General features: G+C 53.8%; 8 protein-coding genes across 8 annotated transcripts; 3 read left to right on the plus strand and 5 right to left on the minus strand.

The window, feature by feature from the left end:
• Positions 1-890: 890 nt before the first annotated feature.
• J4E87_000827 (uncharacterized protein) lies at positions 891-3435 on the minus strand (the record flags this gene model as incomplete). Its single annotated transcript, XM_049372479.1, has 2 exons — positions 891-2316; positions 2366-3435. 2 exons carry the CDS (start codon positions 3433-3435, stop codon positions 891-893), a joined length of 2496 nt encoding a protein of 831 aa, XP_049237137.1.
• Positions 3436-7446: 4011 nt separating this feature from the next.
• Positions 7447-11980, minus strand: J4E87_000828 (uncharacterized protein; the record flags this gene model as incomplete). Its single annotated transcript, XM_049372480.1, has 5 exons — positions 7447-8037; positions 8089-8571; positions 8620-8864; positions 10164-10444; positions 10497-11980. 5 exons carry the CDS (start codon positions 11978-11980, stop codon positions 7447-7449), a joined length of 3084 nt encoding a protein of 1027 aa, XP_049237138.1.
• A 420-nt stretch (positions 11981-12400) lies between these two features.
• On the minus strand, positions 12401-13269 carry J4E87_000829 (uncharacterized protein; the record flags this gene model as incomplete). The annotated part of the gene is made up of 4 exons (XM_049372481.1): positions 12401-12829; positions 12885-13045; positions 13093-13201; positions 13258-13269. 4 exons carry the CDS (start codon positions 13267-13269, stop codon positions 12401-12403), a joined length of 711 nt encoding a protein of 236 aa, XP_049237139.1.
• Positions 13270-13652: 383 nt separating this feature from the next.
• Positions 13653-14221, plus strand: CYT21 (Ribosomal protein S16, mitochondrial; the record flags this gene model as incomplete). Its single annotated transcript, XM_049372482.1, has 2 exons — positions 13653-13729; positions 13879-14221. The coding sequence occupies 2 exons, from the start codon at positions 13653-13655 to the stop codon at positions 14219-14221; spliced, it is 420 nt and encodes a 139-aa protein (XP_049237140.1).
• A 695-nt stretch (positions 14222-14916) lies between these two features.
• On the minus strand, positions 14917-16565 carry J4E87_000831 (uncharacterized protein; the record flags this gene model as incomplete). Its single annotated transcript, XM_049372483.1, has 4 exons — positions 14917-15901; positions 15950-16304; positions 16354-16433; positions 16483-16565. 4 exons carry the CDS (start codon positions 16563-16565, stop codon positions 14917-14919), a joined length of 1503 nt encoding a protein of 500 aa, XP_049237141.1.
• A 295-nt stretch (positions 16566-16860) lies between these two features.
• J4E87_000832 (uncharacterized protein) lies at positions 16861-17575 on the plus strand (the record flags this gene model as incomplete). The annotated part of the gene is made up of 2 exons (XM_049372484.1): positions 16861-17062; positions 17109-17575. 2 exons carry the CDS (start codon positions 16861-16863, stop codon positions 17573-17575), a joined length of 669 nt encoding a protein of 222 aa, XP_049237142.1.
• Positions 17576-19480: 1905 nt separating this feature from the next.
• Positions 19481-20539, plus strand: SHO1 (Transmembrane osmosensor; the record flags this gene model as incomplete). Its single annotated transcript, XM_049372485.1, has 4 exons — positions 19481-19576; positions 19634-19789; positions 19841-19963; positions 20015-20539. The coding sequence occupies 4 exons, from the start codon at positions 19481-19483 to the stop codon at positions 20537-20539; spliced, it is 900 nt and encodes a 299-aa protein (XP_049237143.1).
• A 905-nt stretch (positions 20540-21444) lies between these two features.
• On the minus strand, positions 21445-22718 carry J4E87_000834 (uncharacterized protein; the record flags this gene model as incomplete). The annotated part of the gene is made up of 3 exons (XM_049372486.1): positions 21445-22475; positions 22525-22563; positions 22610-22718. 3 exons carry the CDS (start codon positions 22716-22718, stop codon positions 21445-21447), a joined length of 1179 nt encoding a protein of 392 aa, XP_049237144.1.
• Between the last annotated feature and the right edge of the window lie 759 nt (positions 22719-23477).

Below are 23477 nucleotides of genomic sequence, written 5' to 3' on the forward strand. Positions count from 1 at the left end.
CAGCAGTGATTAGTACGTATAGATTGTGTTGTCTTCAGATATGAAGCTTGTGCTAACACATGCGCGTCAGTTCCAGAGAGATAAGCTCAGTTCGCGCCGTGACCCATATGGGCTGCTGTCAATTGTATCGGTATGCTCGTTCCTTGCTACCTTCTCTATGGTCTGACCACACGCTCACAAAGGCTAATCGTAGGACTCCGCGCTGCGAGGCTCTCTTCGGCGATACCGACATGGCCGTACGCTGGGGCGAAGGCGGTAAATCGACACTTTCAGGTTGGACAAAGCGGGATATCAAGAGCATGAAATGCTTTATCCTGGGCCGGCCGACCGAGATGATCGACTACTACTGAGTGAGCGTCGCGGGGACGAACGAGGGTAGATGCGCCGGTATACACCGCGCTCGAATTAGACATGGACTCAAGACTGGGACAGTCGGTAGCTAGGAAGCTCCACAAAAGCTATTTGTCTGAATATGGATAAAGAGACCCGGGATTTGTTTGACATCCAGAGCGGACAATGGTACAATGGTGGTATATTATGGTCTATACAAGAAAGGAAATCCGAACGATACTCTATTTTGTCCCCCGTGAAAACGTAGCGAATCGTACCGGTGGTGTACATGATTTCATAGCAAAGGCCAGGGTATCGGGAGAAAGCAGAGGGCCGAGCGGTCAAACTCGGGCGGGGTATATAATGTCGTGACGTCGTAGCGTGAGGGTATCGTGGAAAGAAGAAGATGGGGTACTGTCCAAGCGCATGTACAAGTTGAAGATGGGAGAGAACAGAAGAAGTGTGGTTGACGCCAACAGCCAACGCCGGGCTCGAAGGCTTTGCGAAAGAAGGGGAAGTGAGGTCGAGAGGGGACGTATTGTCGATGACTGCCACTCGCATTAGAGCAGCTTGAAGTTCTTTTCTTCGCAATGGACCCCAAAAGCCTCATCGTCCATCTTACCGTAGATGTAAGCTTCGCCGACGAACAGGTACCCAATATGCTCACCAGAGCTGTTTTGAGTCGGTCGGAGGATGACTGGGACGCTGCAGCCATACAAAATAGCAATCACATCTCCCTTCTCGGTTCTAGGTGGTCCAAAGCCAACTAGTTCGTCATGATCGAAGTCGCAAGTATTGGTGGTGGCACTACAAATGGGGTTGCCTCTGAGAAAGGATCGGTTCCAGGTGACAGCACGGACGCGACAAAGGTAGTCGTACACGATGTCATTGGGGCCGCCTTGAAGGTTCCGACGTAGAATGGTGTTAATGTTGATGTGTCCATTGTTGGTCTGGTAGGTAAGACAATGTTGACATGCTTTCTTATACCAATGAGGGGGTGGGTTGCCCTGCGGATCGCGGTCTGCCACGAGAGTTTGCCATAGCTTGGCTGGAACCTCAGTGATTTCTATCGCGTCTTTGTCGAAACCCCACCCCAGACCTTCCAAACAATCTTTGGTGATAACGCCATCGGGAAACGGGTCAGTGCGGAACGAGACTGTCCCTATCATGACGCCTCTCACGGATATCGACATATCGTGGATGACCTGAGACGGTATTGCTGAGGCGCGATGGACAGGGCTTCGAGGGAACTTGACACGGGCTTGCTTGCCTTGCCTACCGCAAGCGTTGTAGTTGTTACTACCGGGTAACCCGACAAAGCTGTCGCCAGCCTTTCGACCGCGAAACAGATCTTCGCCCTTTCCCCAGGCAGAATCTTCAACGAAAAGGATCCAGGAAGGTAGTTGAACTAGTCGAGGGGTTGTTGGAGTTCGTTCCCGGCGTTCCTTCAATGCCCAGTGGCGACAGATTATGTCGATGGATCCCGAGGTATCGACAACCCATTTGACAAAGTCGCGATATATCTCAAAGAGATCATTGCTGTAGTTTGGAACGGGCGGTGGCCTATGCTTTCCTGCGGCATGTGGGTCATATCTAGTCACCTCTTTCGATATGCTTCTGAAGGCGTTGATTGTATCGCGTGGATCGGAAGTGTCGAAGCCAGACAAAGAGCATACCAAGCTTTCCAATCCTTTGGTGGATTCCAGAGTGCCGTCAGGTCGCTTACGAAACAATGTGGATGTCATATCCACCAACAGCTTGGCACCTAGGTGCTCAATCTCCAGGGTTGAGTCATCGTTCAAGTGACCGCGCTTGACCTGAGAGGACTCGTAATACATCATGAGCCGGGCCTTCAGGGCATCGAAGTGTCGATGGAAGATAGCGATGGCGGTTTGGAAGTCGCTCCAGTCCTGCACATGCTTGCCACAGTGAACTGAAGCGGATTGTGCAAATGCCAGCTCTTGTATGACCCAGCGCCTTGAGAACCTATGGGAAATGAGCGGAGGAAAACCATGTTGAACTACAATGCACTTACCAGCTCCACTTGAGAAGTTCGTACAAGCTTGCCCAATCTTCGATATAAGCATCGCCAGTGAGAAGAGCTAAGTGGTTCTCCGGATCAATGACTTTGGGGATAAAAGCCATAGCCCTGTTGGAGACGAGATCATCAGGATTGTCGGAGCCAAGCCATACATTCACATTGTAGGCTTTACGGTAGATGTGCGCCATCTTTAGTACTTGCTCTTCCTTTTCTTTGGTGTCAGATTGATTGATGCACAATGCGTCCACCCAAAGTGCGATAGTCTCGTTCTCTTTTCGCAGATGTCTGAGAGCTTCGTAGAGGTTTGGTTTGACCTTGATCAATTTGTCTTGCACGGCCGCTCGGAGTACATCCACTGCTTTCCTGATGGACTTGACGGGAGACGAGGCTGGGTCATCCTGGATGACAATAGTACTGTCGTCTGCGCTATTGCCCCAGTTGTAGGAAAGGGCCGAGTACGGGTAATCTTCGCTTCCAAGATGATCATCGCTAACGACCAGTAACGAAGCGTTAATTTGCTCATCGAAGGTGCCCGGCTTGACGAGTAGAAGACGAACTTGATCGTCAGGGATACGTTTGTAATGATACATCCTGCTCACTTGACCCAGGACTTCCACCCATCTGGTACCTTTTGATGAGGCAGATGGGCTGTTTGTGGTTGTGTTAAAGCTGTGCCTGTTGATCTTGACAGCATGGCGTGGCGCCCACGCGTGTTTGGAAAGGACAATAGGCGGGGTCGGACGGGTGATGTCGCGTTCAATCGTAGGGTCTTCGACGCGGAGAACGCGTTTCGCAAGGGACTGAGGAGTGTTCGGCGTATCCTTGAATTGAGTCTCTGGATCAACCGGAGTGCTGTATGTTGGTAATGATAAAGAGTGTCGGAGGGAAGCCTGCCCTCGTCCAACGTGTGGTGGGGTATGAGGCGGAGATCGAGGGATGGTATTCGTGCGGGCGGAAGCTGTCGAGCGGCGAGTGACCTTTCGCGAACGATCAACATCCTCATGCCGAGCCTCGGATCTTGATCGTTTCTGGGGAGAGCGGGGTGGTTGTTTCTTGGGTGTCATCTCGAAAAGTCGAAGACGGTGGATGAACTCAAAGAAAGGATGATGCGCCGAGAGTTAAATACCCAAGTAAGAGTCATATTTCATAGCTGCAGGAACAGAGGTTCCGCCCACAGCGCCACGCGTTCAAGTGGTGGCGCCCATAGAAAACCCCTGATCTGTGCATGCAAAGCACTAAAGATGGGTTGTGTGTGTGGTGGAGGAAATCATTGGTATGTTAACAACATCCACATACGGACTCTCAGGGCCTGCGACGGATAGTTGCTTTTCGTAAGGTCGTAGCGCATATCCGATAGACGGGAGCAACTGGCCCCCTATGCTAAGCCTCGGACCGCATCACTTCTCAGTATCGGTATCGGGGACGGCCGACGGAAGAGCGATTGTGTAGAAGGATCAAGTACCCTTGCTTGAACGCTCGCGGTAGGCTAGTAATTGGTAAGCTGGGCACAAGGGTCGTCTTCCCACGAGTAGTTCTTCGCGACATGGTATCGCAAGTACGTCATTGGCACTTGACAGTGAGGGTGAAGACGGGCATGTCCAACGACAGATAGGCGGGATGCGATGGATTACCAGGTGACGAAATCTCCAATATGGCGGTGTGGGGTCGTTGCGGCGTAGCGGTATTTTTGGGGCTGAGGCTGTAGCCTAACTCACATGTGAGAGGTCTCCTGCATCCTGGTAGTGTTCGGCAGCCCTGTCACCCAAGTCTAGACGTTAGAAGAATCAATGCGATGGGAGCAGGTGGGGCTGTGCCTGCCAAGGTCAGGCACGCTCGCTCGTGGAACTACCGACTGGAAGGTAGCAAAGTTGATGTGATTCGAAGACTCAGCCTATTGCAACCCTCCAAAGAAAGCGTTGAGTCTTGCGGTGAGGTCACAATACTCCCATAAACAGTGCGGTATACTCTGCCGAGGGTCAAGTCGAGCTGAAAGACCCCTCGCTTCATCCCGATCTTTCTGCCTTCTTGCCTTCTGATCATGGCTGCCTAAATGTGAGTTATCAGAGAATTCTCGCATGCTGTATGCCGTGTGCCACAAACAGCCGATCAGCGTTTACGAAGTTGAAGGTGAAGTTGAGGGCTGATGGTTCTTTGACGGCACTCATTCCTTATGAAGAATTACCATCTCACGATAGCATTGACCGGCGTCGTGTTGCGTATCCACACGGCGCATTGCAGAGCCTAAGCGTCCACCAAGCGGATGGGTGAAAAACGACTTCTTCGAAGGTGGTGGGTGTTGGGGCGGACTGCGGCTGGGCTGCGCGCTGCCGCCTAGGTATCGCAAAACGTTACAACTTCGCTCAGCCACAGATCGGGAGGACACCGGTAAGGCGTTCTTTGTATCAACACATGATGCGCAATTTGATCATTGACGTTTGCTTGCAGCACTTGGGTCGTGGCGAGTGAATGTGAGTGACAATGGCAGCCTGGAAGGTGGCGGTGTTTGGGGGAAGCACCAGGGCAGCGGCGCTCCCCTGAGGTAGCCGAAGCCGGAGTAGCGCGTCTCCCTGTTGGAAGCGACGCCCAGTGCCTCCCAGCATCAACCGCACCTGCACTACACATTAACTAGCTAAGATACATCCGCGCACTTAATGGCTATCTATATACCTTGAGTAGCGCTTGTCCTCCCAAATTGCGCAACCTTGAAGGCGTCAGACCTTTCTTTCGGCACCTCCTGGCGCATCTGATATCTTTGTATTCATTTCCTCAATTGTCCTACGTAGATACAGCCGTCGCAATCACCACCATCTCACACAAAACAACCAGGCCCATATACAACCGCAAAGGCCCAAGTGTCATACTCAGCGGAAGACGCTAGCCCACCTTTTGTTCACTTCTCGCGCCAGGAAGAATAGCACATGCGATCTAAGACATTGCCATAGTCATCCACAATCACCATAATCACGCCCGACCTCCCTGGCTTCAAGCACGGCATGCAGACGTAGTGTGTACTTCCGGGAGGACGCATTGTCTCATCCGTCATGACAGTATCGCTCGAGTCTGGAAGATTTCCATCTTGCATATTCCCGTCCGGCAATCTTCCGTTCAAGTCTTCTTCGTCAATGTCTTTCCCATCCATGTCCTCTACGTCGATCATCTCTTCGTCAGACCCTTCTTCCATCCCCTCATCGCGCACATCTTCCTCATCCAACCACCTCAAGTCAAACTTATCCGCTTCAGTCTTCTTCGCCGTCGGCGTCGTCGGACTAGGTCGCAAACCATAAGACGTCCGCACTCGACTGCTATACTCCTCGATATCAGTATCAGACTCAGTACCAGAATCGTACTCCGCATCCTCATCCATCCTCTTCCGCTTCTCTCCAGTCCGGCTGAAGTCATGGTTGCTGATTGTACGAAGCAGTTTGATCCACTGTCTTACATCGCGATATCGCCTAGCAGTACTGCCGTTGGTGTCACGTGTATGTACTGCTCCTGTTTGGCACCAGTACCCTGTCGCGAGGTTTCTGCAATACACCTCTTTAAGACCGAGCGATTGGATTACCCGGATAGCTGTGTCTTTATAGTCAGAAGAGTTCCGCGGTTGAAGGCAGAGCAGCGCAACTATAGCCGGTGCGGCGAGCTCTCCAAAAAAGAGGCCCAGCCTCTTAGCTGTCTTAATATCCATGTCCGACACGTCAACTGGTGTTGCGCTGAACATTTCATCCCGTAAGATGTGGCCGAAGTCGATAGGCTTCGACTCATCCTGCGTCGAAAGTCGAAGCTGTGGGAACAGAGTATACAGCCTGTGGTCAGCCAGTCGTTTGAACGGCACTGCAGTATACCCACGACCTCGTATACATCCATGCGCCAAGTACTCGATGTCACCTTTCCTTTCGCCTAGAAGATCAGGCACCCAAAAGATCAGGACCTCGCCGTCCAGCCTGTCGCGATCGAGCATGGCAATGTGGGGGTTGCCCTCTGGGGGTGCGTGGCGGGCGAGAAAAAGGACGGCGTGAAGTGACGCTGCCCAAGAGCTGAACTCTGTCAGAACATCATGAGTGCATCTATAGTGTGCTTGCACCAGGTCCAAAATCGTTGACTCGGCCTCTCTGTACAGATCAGGCACTTTCCTGTCATTCATTAATCCTCTCGGCACCACCTCCGTAGCGTTATTGATCGTCATCTCTAGGCCGCCGCCGCTTTTCGAGGTGAACATCCGGAATAGATATCGCGGGACATTGTTGTTTCGTATATCTATACTCGTGTGTTTAGTTGATCGTGCAATTATTACAGCGAGTGGTTATAGACTTACGTTCCCAGTGGGCCTTTCGCTGACCAAGCGTCTCGCTACTCTCCTTCTGCAAAGGCATTGGTAACTACTGTCGCCTCTCTACTCTCTTCAAATGCCCCTTCTACGACTCCATAGTTATATCTCATCTTCGTCCGGCAGGTTCTCAGTCCATGTCTTACACCATCTCGGACGCGTTCCTCTAAGACCACTACAAAGAAAGTGAAGTAGTCACACGTACTCCAAAGGTGTGTTTAGAGTCGAGACATCAGGACAACACAACGACGAAGTGACGCAGACTCATAGGTACAAGCCTATCAAGACAGATTGTCTGAGCTCGAGAGTCTGAGACGTAACTCGGTCCATTGCACACGAGAGCGTACGTCTCTTTGACTGCTTTCTTCAAACCGGCACATGGCTGCCGTACACTGGCATTCGACTCCTTCAGTGCTCTAAGATATGTATCCACGCGTACACGAGATGCGTCCGCAATTCCATCACGACTCATTCAACTCAAAGACCGAACCTATAGTAAACGAAAACTATACTCATTCATATTTCATTCCATCGAGATAGCAAATATACACACGAATCTCCCAATCCATCCCAGCCCAGCCCATCCGATCCATTCGCCCTGGATTAAAAAACGCCATGAAAAAGCCTTCCTCATACGAAGAAGCTCAGTTGTCATCCCATCATACTTGCATTCCACATGCATCCAAACAATGGGGTATTAACCAAAAGCACCACCACCATCATCTTTCATGCTTCCTCCATCTCTTCCTCATTACATCAATATCCAGACCGATCCACCGACGAACAAAGCGAATATGAGGATAGTGAGGATCGCCGCGCCCGCTTTATCCCCAGTGGTAATTTCGGATTGGAACTTGGGTAACCGGTCGGCGTCGTTTCCAGAGCCCAACCCGGGGTTGCCTTCAGAAGTACCGCCGGTATCGCGTGAGTACGGCGGTGGCACCCTCTGTGCATTCAATACACTGATGACGTTGAGAGCCGTCATTTGCGGTCCCACGCCTTTGATGTTGTCCCAACCCTGCTTCCACCAACTCATACCGCACTGGTGGTTGCCGCCGCCGTGGTCAGACGGACCCTCGCATGTTTGCGCAGCGGCAACGGCGGACTTTTGCAGCTTGGGCATGATCTGGGGCGTGAATTCGGGGGCCATTTGCATGGTGATGCCGAGCCAGCGGGCGAGGTACGCTTTGAAGGATTCTTGGTCTGCGTCGCAGACTATGTTTGCTTCACAGATTTCGACCATGACGCCTCCTTTGTCTTCGGGGAAGAAGATGGCGACTTTGTTGATGAATTTGGTGAGTTCGTTGCGCCACTTGTCGGCGCCGTTGGTGTAGTTGTACATCTGCGAACATGGTTAGTAATCGAATCTGTGGTGTAGTAACATTCGTCTTACGTATGCTGCTCCTGCAATCATGATTCCGTAGTTGTAGGTCCAGGGCGTTTGATCAGCGTCGCTGCATGGCGGGTTCGTGCTGATACTGGTTCCGTCGTAGACCTGACCGTCGCCGGGTAGAATAGGACTATTCGCCATCCAGTCGAATGCCTTCTCCGCCCACTTGGCATATGTGTCGTTCTTTGTGTACATGGCCAATCGCGCGCCGAGATGGAACAGGCCTCCGTTGGATGCGGTGTTTTTATACGTCCACCCATTAAGCCACGGATAGATCTGCCAGCGCATGCCACCGCCGCAAGTGCCATCGGACACCTCCTTCTGGTAGCGGCCGACGAATTGGTTGAAGACGGACTGTGTCATGGCGAGCCAACCGGGCTGGTCTGAGGGAGGATCTTTGAGTTTGTATTCGGCGGCGGCGATCATGGAGAAGGCCCAGAAAACTTGGTCATCGTTTCCTTCGTTCTTGGACTGGTTGGAGGGCATCTACAAAGCTTAGCGACAGACCTTGCGATAGCGCATAGAGATACATACCAGGTCTTGATGCTCACCAAATTGGTGTATCAGTCCCTCGCGGACCATCTCATTGTACTGATCGTCGCCGGTGTAGTGCCAGTAGTCGAGGAGGGTACCAAACATGGCGCCCGCCTGCCACCAGTAGTAGGGTTCGTAGAGGATACCCGGGTAACCACCGAGTACATGGATGCCCTTATCATCGATAGTCGCATATTGCGCAACGAGCTGTTTGGCAACCTGGGAGGAGACATCGTTGATAGAGGCTGTAAAGTGAGGTTAGCAGACTGTATAAGCGCACAGTAGCCATGCGACAGCGACGGGGATCCTACTCTCTGAATTGGGGTCGAGCACGATGGCCTGGGTGAAGGGTCGCACAACATCTGTCGACAGCAGAGAGAGCGCCGCTAGCGCTCGCGCAGGGCTGAACAACCTCATCTCGACATGTGCTTTGCGCCTAAAACAATGCTAACGAATGGCTACCCCGCAAGTGCGTGAGACCAAGTGGGGAGGAAGCGAGATCAGGGAGATCAAGCAAGATCAAGCAAACAAGCAGCGTGGTGAGGTTGACCGGGGAGTAGGAGGCAGGTACCGGAAAAGGTTGTGGCAGCGGAGGAACGGCGACAGAAAAGCGAGTGTAGTGGTAAACAGGCCCCCAGCGTTTGATGACGGACGTGACAAAGAGAGGCGGGAGCGATCGTCGAGGCAATAGCGGGCAGCGGAATGGCGGCACTGAGAAGGTAACTTTGATGGATTAACACGGGCCTGTGCCCCCATAGGCTACCCTGGCAATCCCATGGTCGTATTCGCCGCCTGCATCTAATCATCATGCAGCTGGCGTTCCCTCTAAGCCGAGGGAACGCAGGTCAAGTTGTAATTCACAGCGCAAGCGCCGGTGCGAACGGCGCCACATACCACCACTCACCACCACTAACTGAATACAAACAGTATCAAAACAGTGAACACATTCCGCTGTCTGCGTGTATCTTGCGCAACGCAGCCGCAAGACCCGGTATCCGCGTTGAAACCTATGGACTCAATTCCGCATGCCTGCGCCCCACCTGCAGGGAATGTTTGTGGCGCAGGCGCCTGACTTTGCGCTGTTTGGCCTGACTTCACCGTTTGTTTTGTTCCGTTTCGTTTCTCACATGCGTGAACTCCCGATCAACAGCACCGCATCTATGGCTGAGTGAACCTGATCTCCACACTACGTTAACGTTCGTCTCACACAAGCGTTTCCAAGCAAGCTTACAGGCGTACTTGAGGCCGAACCCGCCTGCCCAGCTGTCTTGACGGCTCTCTGCCAAGACCTCTGCCAAGCCACTTCCCGTGCAAATGTGTGGGGATGCCGGAAATTGCGGTCATGGACCCTATTCTTAGTACACAGGTAGTTAGGCCAGGCCCTAAGGCAAGCAAGGCAAGCAAGCAGGCAAGAAAAAAATGGAACACCAAAGATTCTTGGTCAAGGTCGCGAATATCATGCTTTTAAGCAAGCAACAGGGAGACGCGCGTATCGCACGCGTGCTCTTACGAAGCCTTTTTTTGCGTTTACATCCTAAACACACCCCAAGTGCTCTCCTTCTCCACGCCCTTGTTCTGTCCACCGCACGCCATCTGCAGGCCCATGCCAAGCACCCTCCGTGTATGTTCCGGCGGTATGATTCCATCGTCCCATAGCCTTGCCGACCCGAACGTGGCCTCACTCTCGTGCTCGATCCGTGCCTTTAGCGCGGGATCCACTTTCTTGCCTACAGCTTCCATGACGGACGAGAGCTGTTCTGCGCCCATGACCGACGTCTTTGCGTTGGGCCAGGTGAACATAAGTCGAGGGGAGTACGCGCGGCCGCTGTGCTTGTGTTAGCGATGTTGTGTCGAGGTGGGACTAGAAGGAGACTTACCACATGCCGTAGTTTCCAGCGCCAGCACTAGATCCGACGACGACTGTGAATTTGGGTACGTCAACGCAGCTCACGGCTGTTACGAGCTTTGCGCCGTTCTTTGCGATACCGCCCTTCTCGGCGTCCTGGCCGACCATGAATCCTGAGATGTTTTGGAGGAAGATGAGGGGGATGTGTCGCTTGCCACATAGTTGGACAAAGTGCGCGCCCTTGAGCGAGCTCTCGCTGAAGAGAATGCCGTTGTTGGCTACGATACCCACCGGGTGACCGTATATCTTCGCGAAACCCGTCACTAGAGTGGAGCCGTACAATGGCTTGAACTCATCGAAAGAAGATCCATCGACGATGCGTGCGATGATCTCGTGGATGGGGATTTGACGGCGCAGATTGGTGCCGACGATGCCTGAAAGCTCCTGAGGGTCGTAGAGAGGCTCCTGGAAAGTGGGCTGCGAAGTAACAGTCTGATTACGGTGCCAGTTCAAGTTGCCAACGCTCCTCCGCGCAAGGACAAGTGCGTGCGCGTCGTCAACTGCGAGGTAGTCTGTAACACCAGAGACTTCACTGTGAAGCTTGCCTCCACCAAGGTCTTCTGCTGAGACCACCTCGCCAGTCGCTGCCTTGACAAGCGGTGGCCCGGCAAGGAAGATATGACCCTGATTCTCGACGATGATGTTCTCGTCGCTCATGCTAGGTACATAAGCACCACCCGCCGTACATGGTCCCATAACAACACTGATCTGCGGGATGCCCATGCCCGACATGCGCGCTTGGTTGTAGAAGATACGGCCAAAGTGGTTGACATCCGGGAATACATCTGCTTGGTTGGGCAGGTTCGCACCTCCAGAGTCGACGAGGTAGATGCAGGGTAACCGGTTCTCCTGGGCGATCGTCTGGGCTCGCAGATGCTTCTTCACGGTGACTGGGTAGTATGTGCCGCCCTTGACTGTAGCGTCATTGGCGACAACCATGCATTGCACACCATTGACTGTGCCAATGCCAGTGACGATACCACCTGCAGGCACATCATCCTCTCCGTACATGTTGTAACCTGCCATCTGGCTCAGTTCGAGGAACGGCGTGCCCGGGTCAATCAGTGCAGATATCCTGTCTCTAACCAGCATCTTGCCGCGCTGTATGTGCTTGTCCCGAGCTTTCTGAGGTCCACCTTGCGCGATCTTTGTGTGCAGGTTGACCAGGTTCTCGGTTGCCTCGTCCATCTGGCGCTTGTTCTCTTTGAAGTCTGCATTGCTCGTGTCGACGTTCGTGGGGATCACAGACACGGCTTCGGCATGGTGAGAATGCGTAAAGGTCGCGGTGTTTCGAACTGTCTGGGGTGTGGCCCGCGATTGGGTGTGCGATGGTAACGTAGGACGCGAAGTGGATGAGAGGAGGCAGCGTTGTGTTTGCGATCGAACGACTACGGAAGGTCGTACAGAATGCTTGAGCAAGGTCAAAGCCTCTCTTGAAGGCGCTCTTGGAACCATTTTAGTTGGAACAGTGAGCGCTTGAAAGGCCGCAGCAGTTCAGACAGCCCTTTGGGTGTATGTGGGGGGAAGTTGCTTTGCGCGTAGTCACGACGCGAGATTGAGGGTGTAGTGGTATGTGAAACGTGTAGATGAGTTACAGCTCGATTATACCGCCTGGAAGAGAGCAGACAAAAGGGAGTCAAGAACTTTCCGGGCTTCCGCTTCGAAGGAAATTGACATTGTTGTTTGCCGAAGCGCAGTTGAAGCTGGGGTTCGGATGACATCTCAAGACCGCTGTTAGCCGTACCGCGGCTCTGCGGGGAAACCACGCTAGTGTCATATCAAGCAGGTACCAAAACACCTTGACCATGCATCGTGATGCGCGAACAACATTGTAGTCTATTCTGTATAATAATCACGAGCATGGATGGCCATATTTTACAGCTTCTCACTCTCAACCGGCACCTCAACCACCTGATCCAAGCCCTCATACTTCGGAACATCAAGATTATACTTATCCGCCATCTCCGGGCTCAAGAACCTGCCACCAAGAAAATGCCTCCCTGTGAACTTCCTAACCAGCGGCTTCGGTGCAGTCAAGCTGATGAGCGCTGGTGGCATGAAGCCCTTGCCAGGTCCAGAATCCTGAGGTCCGTCCTCGATATCCCACGATGATGGCGCATCGACGGCGAGCACAGGGACGGAAGTCGATGCTAGAGCTTCGATGACTTTGGGGAATGGCTCGCGTACTTCGCCGGAGAAACTGAAGCCGAAGATTGCGTCGACGATGTGGTCAGTTTGCTTGAGTGCGGACGTGAAGTCTTCTGTGAATGGCACTTTGAGGTCTTCGAGTTGTTTCTTGAGGCGCTGTGGAGGCCGAGGATTAGATAGATGTCCCTCTGGTACTTGGCGAGGTACATACCTGATAGAGCTCATTCTTGCTCTGCTTTGGGTAGTAGATCGTAGGTTGGTAGCCGTAATGGAAGAGATGACGGGCTGCGACTAGTCCGTCGCCGCCGTTGTTGCCAGGGCCACATGCTACGAGGATGCGCTTGCCTTTGCTGAGGGGTTGTAGTTTGAAGACTAACTGATCAGCTTGACGGATTCGATCAGATTTAGTGACGACGTACCTGCTTGGGAAACAGAAAGGCCTGCGAGCTCCATCAATTGATCAATGGAGAATGCGCCCGAGGACATGAGTTCTTGGTCAAGCGCAGCTGCGCTTTTGGCGGAGAGAGTCTGCGGAGTAAGATTAGTAGTCATCACCGAATCAAGTATCTCAGAAGGCTACTCACTCGAAGAGCCATCGTGTAGTCTTCAGTTTAGAAAAAGTGAGAGATGTAGAAGCAGAGATGGTTGTCACACCATATATTGGTGAGCAACATGGTGTTGCCATTACATCACCGCTCAAGGAGGATGATGAGCGCGACAGCAAACGCACACCACCACAACTTCTTCAACTTGAATCTCTGCTCGAGCCAGAGATCAGCCCGGAGATTACATATCATCTGTCTACCAAGAAAAGTGTTCTACACACTCCAGTCACCAACCCAAACCACACCCCCTCGCACGTGCCCACGCATCTCGGCAGATCCTCGGAGCAAAAAGATATACCCAAACCACCAACCAACCGCCCGCTCCGTTCGCGCAGTCGTCGCAACAGCACCACCTCTACGCACAACATCTCACAATGGTCCTAAGAATCCGACTCGCCCGCTTCGGCAAGAAGCACTCCCCCTTCTACAACATCGTCGTCGCACACGCCCGGTACGTCTCCCAATTCCATCCAACGATTCCATCTCGGGAGTCCGCAAATACTGCAATCAGCATATCCTCACAAGCCTACTCCACCTTCCCTTCCCAAAGACCACTCCGACCCAATCTCCAAGACCATCTGGCTAATACAAATATTACAGCACAGCGCGCAACTCCCGCCCCCTAGAAGTCCTCGGCACCTACGACCCAAAGCCCCAACCACCACGTCCCGGCGACACCCACGGCCGCCCCTGGAAAGACATCAAACTAGACCTGTCGCGCGCGCGCTACTGGGTCGGTGTCGGCGCCCAGCCCTCAGATACCGCGTGGCGGTTGCTGTCCATGGTGGGGATTCTGGAGCCGCAGTATAGGGTGGGTAAGATTGCGGGGATGGTGGTGAAGAGTGGGAGTGCGAGTAAGAGTTTGATTCAAGAGGGAGGGGCGCCAAGGGCTGTGGTGGAGAATATGGAGGGCGGGACGAAGGAGACGGCTTCTGCTACTTAGGTGCTTGGGTGTGCGAGAGTAGCGTGGGAGGATTGGGTGCGAGGGGGAGAGCAAGACGCGTGGAGAGGGCGAAGGGGAAATTGTGGCTACAAATTATGTGGTCGACATATCAAGATTTGGAGATAGGGTTCAGAGCATGACGGGTTGAGTTGACGTATGATGGACTCAACAGAGGCGAATTCTGGCATCACACGAACGAGAAGGAAAGATGCACAACACCACAACCACACATTTGGTCTTGATGACGGAGCATGTGTCCGAAAATATCAGTGCACGAAGCCACAGCGTGATGGGGCTCGCTCCGAAGAGAGAATGGTATTGGCACTCCTCTTTCTCGGCCCATGAGGGCTACAACTGAAATGTACAACTTGTAACAATACAACAAACATCAACATGCGGACTTCAACTCTCTAGCAACGCTCCGCAGGACCAACGCAATGACAAGTCGTGAGGAGAACACGTCCTGGAAAAGAGCGGCACGATTACTATTTCGCTCCAGACTACAGAAGGCCACACATATACCTATACAACCCTCCAGAATACAACAAAACCGTAGACACCATCATCGACGTGACTCCAACACCGAGGCCATCCCATCCCAACCCGTTCAACCAGTCTAATTGATAAGCCCCCAAGCAAATAACTCCCGCTAAATGCAACACCATCTCCCCAAATTTAACAAGATCGAAACATCTTCAATGCGCCGCAACCAAAAAGGTATTCGTAATGAGACAAACGACCATAACAACAACACCGTAAATGCTCAAAGCAAGCGCCAAATTACGCAGTAGGCCCCTCCTGAAATCACGATTAAGATGTCCCTCGCTCGTGACATACCCTTCCGCCTCTCCACTCTGATACTCGTCCTCGTCGTCTTCGTCCTTAACAAGACGTTGGTGGTGCGAAGATTCCGGGTCAGAAATCTTGTAATAGAACAAACCGGGTAGAATGAAGGAAATCGTCGTAGAACCCGTGCTACCAACATACGCCAGTACTTTCTCCAGACTAGAAACGGTCATGGCGGTGATGAAGGAGAGGATGATGAGGACGGTGGAGATGACTGCGAATTTGAGGTCGCTCATCTCGCTGCTCTTGGGCGCGCCGGGCTTGGGCGTGTTGTTCATGAGTGTGTTTCGCGAGGGGCTGCTTTCGCTTTGTTTGCGGCCGCCCGGGCGCCACTTTAGACATGCGTCGATGCTGGCGCGGCAGGGGTGGATTTGGAGGGGGTAGGAGAACATGACGAGGATGACGATGGCGAGGCGGCCGATGGTGCTGGCGGCGGCGGTGGGGTACATGGATACGATGTTGCCGTGTATGTTGTCGCCGTAAGATAGGTAGCCTGTGATGCCGGTGAGGATGTACAGACCGCATGCGCCTCCGATGGAAGCGAAGATGACGGTGGTTGTTTGGAAGTGGGAGTTGTCGGCTATCTCGTTCAGGATCGAGAACATGTTCTGGTGGCATGTGTAGGCGAAGACGATGACGGGGAAGGCGGCGAGTGCGGAGACGGGGCCCGCCCATTCGAAGACACGGACGTTGCCGCGGTCGGCTATCGTGTCGCCTTTGAGGAAGTGGGCTACGACGAGTATGACGAGGTAGGCAATGGAGAAGAGGGCGATCACGCTGGTGTACTTGAGCGAGTCTAGGCGGCGCAGGAAGGACAGCGGAATGACGATGAGCCTGGATTGGTTAGTACACACCACTCCGAACTTCATAACCAGCACCTACATGAATGCCGTGATCCAGAACTGCCTGTCGACCAGAAAGGTAATGTCTCCAGCGCCTGGCGCAAATCCTCGAACCACACCCGGCATCAGATCTCCAATGATGATAAGATAGCTGACGGCCACGCCGAAGCACTTGACAGCGATGGCGGCGTCGAAGATGATAGACAGATTCGGGTATGTCATCTGAGACAACGTCGCAAAGGATACATGCCCGCGGTCAATGTAGCGCGCGCATCGCGTTTGCAGGTAGAGGCCAAAGCCTGCGGTTGTGCCAGCCCATACGATAACGAAGATGCCGAGGAAGATGCCCATTTTGGAGAGCGCGGAGGGCATGGCGAGGAGGCCGGCACCGAGGACTGTCCATAGTCAGTATGATCTTGTGTGGGGTAGCTGGCATGAGCATACTGGTGTTGGCCAGGTTGATGACACTGGAGATCCATGTTGCCTGGCCCTTGAATCCGACGTCTTGCTTCCCTCTGCCTCTCCTACTTGGGTCAGCTTTCGTCCGATAAGAGATATACGAGGCTATCGTACCGTCGCCCTCTCAGCGACCCGGTGCTCGAAGTCATGGGGTCTGCGTCTGTTGGCTCGGGGCCGATGGCGGAGTAGGAAGCCATGCTCTGGGGTGCGAAATGCGCGGTTCGTGTTATTGCGCGTTCATCCGTCGAGGGTTGGCGGTGGTGCTATCTATATCGCGATGACGAGCACAGGCAAGCGAATGTGACGACAGAGCTATGGGAGCTCGAGCTGGCAGTGAAAAGCGAGGGTGGGAGTGCTCCGCTGACGTCTGGTCTCGAGGCCCCATAACCCGGGGGCTTATCAGCGGCCGCTAAAATTAACATCCGCTCCGCTCGAGGTACGCGCCCGCGTCCGCACGTCTGGGCGAACATAAACATCGAATCCAGCACCACCATGGACGAATACGAGGAGGCGGTTCTGTTCACATTCTCACTGCTGGAATCGCGGTTGGATCGCCTGGAGTATATCCTCGGCGGCCCGCAGGACAACACCAAGGACAAGCAAAAGACCATCCCGGATCGCATACACAGGATCGAGCAGTCACTGCAGCAGCTCGCAGGCAAGACTGCGCTACTCGACGAGGCCAACAACTTACGTACGCAGCTCTCACTTCCTGCACTATCTGAGGCTAACGTCACCAGTGAGCAAGCACAAAGATGTCCTCAAGACACAACACGACGACAGCCATGACGGTCCCCCACTCGACAACGCCCAGAAAGCTGTATTGGTGACTGAACGCGCAACAAGCTTCGCAACAACTGCCTCACAACTCCAAGCTCTCGAAGACCAGCAGATACCCACCACCGATGGCTTCGCCAAGCTAGCCGTGTTGCGACCGCGCATTGCTGAAGCAGAAGAGCGCCAACTACAACAAGCACTCAAGATATCCGAGCTGCGGAAAAGGAACGGCTTGCTGAATCAGCGGTACCAGCAGGTCATGCTCCTCGGCGCAGGAAGATGCTGGGTTGATTACGACGAGAGGCTCAGAAAGGCCCTGAGAGCGCTTGTGCGGGAGGAATATAGGAGAAGGCCTGCCGAGGAGGAAAAAGGCGTGGCACGCGAAGAAGAAGAGGGCGAGGAGAGCGAATCTGAGGAGGACGAGCTGTGAGAACTGTCAGCATCACGCAACAGTTCACCGAACCAAGAATGCCACGCTCGGTGCCCTCAGTCTCCGCGCAGAAGCACCAATCGCCTGCTGAGACACCGTACGTCCATTACTATTTTCTCAACCACGTTGTGTTGACGGTACGTGGACTTCATGCGTTGCGCAAATACCGACGTCAGACGGTTTCAAGGCGTGGCTGACAGATGCCAGGTGCTTCACGTGTACCTTGGGCGCACTCGTCACAGCCACAGCCGGTACCCGCGACCGTCATTCTACTTTTGCACATCTGATAGAGGCTCAGCAGTCTGGGCGGGGCATGTGGACCAGATCAGCAGCGAGCATGTGGAGCGGTGTCACCATCGTTGCAGCGATCCAGAGTCGCGCATGTTACAAAAGCGACGCGTTGCCTCGGATCAAGCAAGCATCCGAAAGTGACATATTGCAAAACAAACTTCCCGATCATGACGACGGCCATGGGGAAATTGATGCGTGGTACAGTAACGTACGTCAATTGACCTTTGCACCCTGACCGGAAACGCTTTGCCATGTCACAGGTAGCAGGAGCAGATAGTTCAAACACGAAAAGAGTTTGTAAGCGCCAGCTTTTTCTTGCTGAATGATGTAAAGTGAGGTCAAGTGAGGGTCTCAGCAACTTTGTAGGGCTGCGGAGGGTTCGGTGCCGTAGCACGGCGTTTCAGGACCGTCTCGTGTCAGCTTGGTGACCTGGCCCAGGGCCCCGAAGCGTAATGGCGCCGACAATGGTCCGGACGTCAATTTCCTGGCTCGCCTGGGAACTAGGAGTACTGCGCCTAGACACCCTTCTCAGCCGCAAATGGACGCGGCGCACGTGTCGGCTACCATGGGTAATCAAGACAGGCCATGGGGAAACGTGGATGGCATGCCTTGACGGCGACGCAGGGTGCACATGAGATTAGCCAGACTTGTGCAGTGGAATTGCAGCTGTCAGACCAGTTGTGTATGACAGCAGCGGTGTAGATTGTCGATTTAATCAAAGTACCACATTTCGGACGGGGATGTCCTGTGTGTGGGAGGGTTCTCGGGGTGTTCTTGAGTGACGAGTCGAGGATGCATGATGAGGCGTCGCCATGTATTGGGATCCCTTTGAGCGACGTACCTAGGTAGTACTAGCTGCGCCACGTCTTGGCTTGGCGTATTGAAGAGTGGATGGTGAATGAGTGAATGGCCGCGAACAGCTTGACATTGTCGAACACATTGTCGAGCAACAGGTGGATGAGATACCCCCATAACGCTGTTAACATGAAAACAACGTAGACTTGTCTGTGTACGGCGGCTCGACGGCCACCAAAGGCACTAATGCACTAAACGCGCGTGCAGCTGTCCAGGCCTTTGGCTGACGGGCGCGGTGCTGGTGCCATTTTAATCTCTGCACAAGTGGGACCCGCAGCGCTGCAATCCCCGAACAACCCTTAGCCATTCCAGCCGGCGCGGCCAATCGAGAACTACTGGGAACCCAAGGTGAAACCGTCGCATCTCTCGCTCTGCTCCCGCCCTCGCCCGTAACCCTCCCTCGACACCCACCGCCTGCTGCCATAATCGACCTTCACGCAGCCGCCAGAGTCGCAGAAGCCTTGCGCGCCCACCAACACTGCTGGTCACTGGACGCCCGCCTCCCGCTGCTTGCGCCCTGTGCACCGTTCGCTGCCCTGCACAACTCCACCAACGCGCCGATATACTGGCCCAACGCCCACAACACTCTTTGACTCTCGACATTCACCCATAATACCGCATCGGGCACCCACGCTCCTTCCTGCTCTTCCTGCTCTTCCTGCGCCCGCGACAGCATAGCTTAATCGCCCCTTTCCCCGCCGCTTCCACCAACACATGCCCGCTTACGGCTCGCTGGGCGGCTCTCCTTCACTACGCAAAATGGAAAACGGAGGCTACGGCCAGAGGTCCCAGGGCTTCAGCATGAGCCGCATCATCGGAGATCCTTTTGCGCTGGCCACGATATCGATTGGCATTGTGAGTAGCCCGGAGTACGCGGCAGTCGCGGGATCTGGTCGCTAACGTGGTATACAGCTCGCCTGGGTCATCGCCTTTGTCAGCTCCATAATATCAGCCATCCACGGCGGCTTCCCCAACTTCGCCTGGTGGACGCTCGTCTTCATGTTCTTCTGCATTGCGGGCGTCACCGTCACAGTCGCCTCGGATGCGGAGAGGACGTACCATGTCGCAGTAAGTAGCAGTCACGGCACACCACGCGAACGCACTTGCTAATTCCAGCAGATCGTGGGCTTCCTTGCCGCCGGCCTGGTCTTCACCACCTCATCCGTCAACTCGCTCGTCTACTCGCCCGTCGCTCCCTTTGAAGCCGCGGCTGCCGGCTACATCCTCCTCTCCATGATCGCCGTAAGTCATGCCAGCACACCACCCACCACCAGTCCCAACTAACAAGCCCAGATCGTCTGGATCTTCTACTACGGCTCGCAACCACAAGCCAGCCACCGCGCCTTCGTCGACTCGTACGCCCTGCACAAGGAGCACCCCGGCTCGCGCTCCTCCCGCCCCATCTCCAACGGTTACACCAACCGGCCCGAAACCCAAACCGCCAACATCCCGCCGCAAATGTACACATCCGCCCAACTAAACGGTTTCGAAACTTCCTCCCCCGTCTCCGGCTACCCCGGCGGCCCCGTCGGCGCAAACGGCCGCAACAGCTCAGCCCCCCAATTCGGCGGCATGAACAACAACGTTTCCACCCCCACAAACGACGACGCAAACAACCAGCAAGAAGCTTCCATCGAGTACCCGTACCGCGCCAAGGCTATTTACAGCTACGAAGCCAACCCGGATGACGCAAATGAGATCAGCTTCCAAAAACACGACATCCTCGAAGTCTCGGACGTGAGCGGACGGTGGTGGCAGGCTAAGAAACCAAACGGCGAGACGGGTATCGCGCCCAGCAACTATCTCATCTTGTTATAAGAGAAGAGAGGGCATGGAGAGACTGGTTCTCTCCAACAAAAAACCCTTGTTTACGACCCTGCCACGAATGTTTCCTTGTCTTGTCAACTTTCTAACCACTACACTTCCATGTGCACAGCTATCGACAGCCAACGCGGAGCTGGATAAGGAGAATTTATGTGGGTGTTTCTAGGGCTGATTGGATATTTGACACCACCGTGCAACACAGAAAGTTGCGCACACGGGTGTTATAACTGTGGCTACCATACCTTTCTGCACGATACCCAAAGTTTCCCGATTTTTTGTCTTTTGTTTTTCTTTCGCTTCTACATTCAAATCAGAGTAATTCTAAATACTTGTTCGTTTTACTCGTTTGAACCCTTACTTCAGAGCTCACAACTACCTACTCTTCTTTCCTAGCTTTCTTGTTATGTATTCTATGTACCTCTGTTCGCGTTCTGGACATTCCAGCTTCTTCCAATGTGAAAGCTGAGCAATGGGTGTTCCTCGGCATGTGAGCGGTGTGTTTTGGGGGTTGTATCTCATGAAACTGAGAGCGGTGGAGGTCAGCGCGAATTAAAGGACAGGCCAACATTTTGACAGTTGGCGGCTGTATGGAGGAGAAGAATGTATAGAAGTAACAAGAGAGAGAGAAGTAAAGAATGCAAACTCGACTGAATCCATCAAAATGTACGTGCTTTGATTTCTGCGTGAAAGACTATGCCATCACCTCTCCGCGAGTAAATACGTTTATAGTAAGAGAATGAAGATTGGGTATCTAAACGCCTGTCCAAGGAGATGCAACCAACGCCTCGTCGTATCCAAATCTCAAAACGCCGTATCCGTACATAAATCTCATCAACGGCGGATAAGAACCATGATCCTCTAGCAATAACTCCGTCTCTCGTAGCTGGCCATATAAGCCTCTAAATGATATACCGCCTCCATCCATTAGGAACAAGACACTTCTTCCCACTGTCATCCCGGCCCGTGCGAAAGCGCTCCCATCGCGCATCATACCCAGCGCCGAGAACAAGGATAGTCTCATCGTCGAGCCATCCGATGAGGCCCTTGGTCGGCCGACCGCCCGGCACACCCGGAATACCAGCACTCAGAGTAGCGGACCTACCGTGTGGACCCCAAGTGGTAGGTTCGTCGCCCATTTCGAACTTGGCCGTGGCCGTAGGATATATATCTGAAAAAGCGCGGGGCAGACCAGGGATCTTGGACAAGATACCATACTTGTGCTGCGACGGATCGGCTTGTGAAGAGGCATTCGTTGCGGTTATGAGGTCGTAGATATGGAGGCTGGATTTATCAGATGTCACGGCGAGGGTGGAGCCGTCGGGGGAGAAGGCGAGAGAGAAGACGGCAGCGGGGTCGACGCCCCGACGGAGCTCTGCTAATTTGGTGCAGGAGGGGAAGGACCATAGTCGGATGATAGTGCCCTTCTCGCTGGCTGTTGCGATGAGGTCGCCGTTCCTGCTTATGCCGATTGCGCGCAACGGGCTTTCGTGAGCGGGTATGATACTCACATTGCCCGTGTTGAGATCGTAGATCTTGACCTGGCCCGCCGCCCTTCCTGGAAATGCGACGATGCTCGTGCCCAGCTCACATTGCCCAAACGGGTTGTTGACCGTCTCGTACTCCGCCGACTTCACCGGTGGCACCTTCATCTTGTATATGCATATCGAGTTGAGCAGCGCGACGATCATGTGTGTCTGCGAGAGGCGCACGCGCTGGACGGGCGTCTTGAACTCGGTGGATGTGGTGAAGCGCTCGGTTTTGTCGTTCCAGATTTGGACCTCGTAGATGATGTCAGTGTCGTTGACGCTCCAGTCGGGGTCCTCAGGAGGTACCTTGTTCTGGGGGTACTTGGGCTGCTTCCCTCCTCCGACCAGGGCGATGTAACTCTTGTTGCCGAGCATCTCTGCGCAGCCGATGCCGCCGCCGACTTCTGTGGGGGTGTTAGTGGGGTGTGGTCGGTATGCAGGATATGGTGCTACCTCTGGAGATCTTCTCTTCGCATGTTGAAGACGAGAATACTGGAGGCGTTAGCAGGGGCCTTCAAGATGTATGCGCGCGTCATACCGCGGAATCCGTTCTCCAAGGCTACCGAGAAGTGCGAACAGTCGGCGTTGAAGGATGCCGAGAGCACAAAGGGCCCGGCATCCGAGTCCAGAATGGGCCGGGTGTTCATGCTGGGCGCAGCGAATAGAGCGGATGTTTGTACGGGAGGTTGTTTCGACTGCTCAAGTGGGGCGTCTTAAGTGCAGTGCGGAGGTGGGTGGAGCGCTGTGCTGAGATACTTCGAACTTAAAGTGGCCAGCAAACGGCGCCGACAGCGTTATCGCGGTGTATGAGAGTATGCTAGGCCCATTTTATCAGCAGCGACTGAGACAGGCGAGAGTAAATAGCGGCGAGAGGGTTGGTTGATAGCGATATCGAGGGTCCACGGCTCCTCCAAGAGCTCGGTCACGCCCTCGGGATCCACCTGAGCTCTCCCGGCGCTAACCGGTTAGAGCAAGCGCGGCTCGAGGACCTGATGGATGAGCAACGATGCTTTTGGGCACCATCAGTCCCATTGATATAACCGGAGAATTACTACCACCTCCCGCGCAGAGCCGCACGTGAGATACGAGACTTTCCATTTTTATATTCCAAGTCGTAATGTTGAGCTTCGAGAGACCCTGATAATGTACCCCGCTGAGTACTGCTATCAGGCAGAACAGCGCGCAATCATTATAAAAGCAGCAACGCGTTCCGCTTGCCAACTTGACATACTTGCAATACAATTCGTGATCAATATCAATTGCAATCACTCGTGTTGTACATCTTGCCGAAATCAGACGCGCCAGGTGGTCGCGCCAAGAAGGAGAGTGCGACCGGGGTGTTTCCCGCTAGCGAGCCCCTTTGCATCGCGCAGGGAGTAGCTGCCAACGTCCCCAAATTTCCACGA

The sequence above is a fragment of the Alternaria ethzedia genome (assembly GCF_023757985.1).
Source record: "Alternaria ethzedia strain BMP 0044 chromosome Unknown scaffold_2, whole genome shotgun sequence".
NCBI lineage: Eukaryota > Fungi > Ascomycota > Dothideomycetes > Pleosporales > Pleosporaceae > Alternaria > Alternaria ethzedia.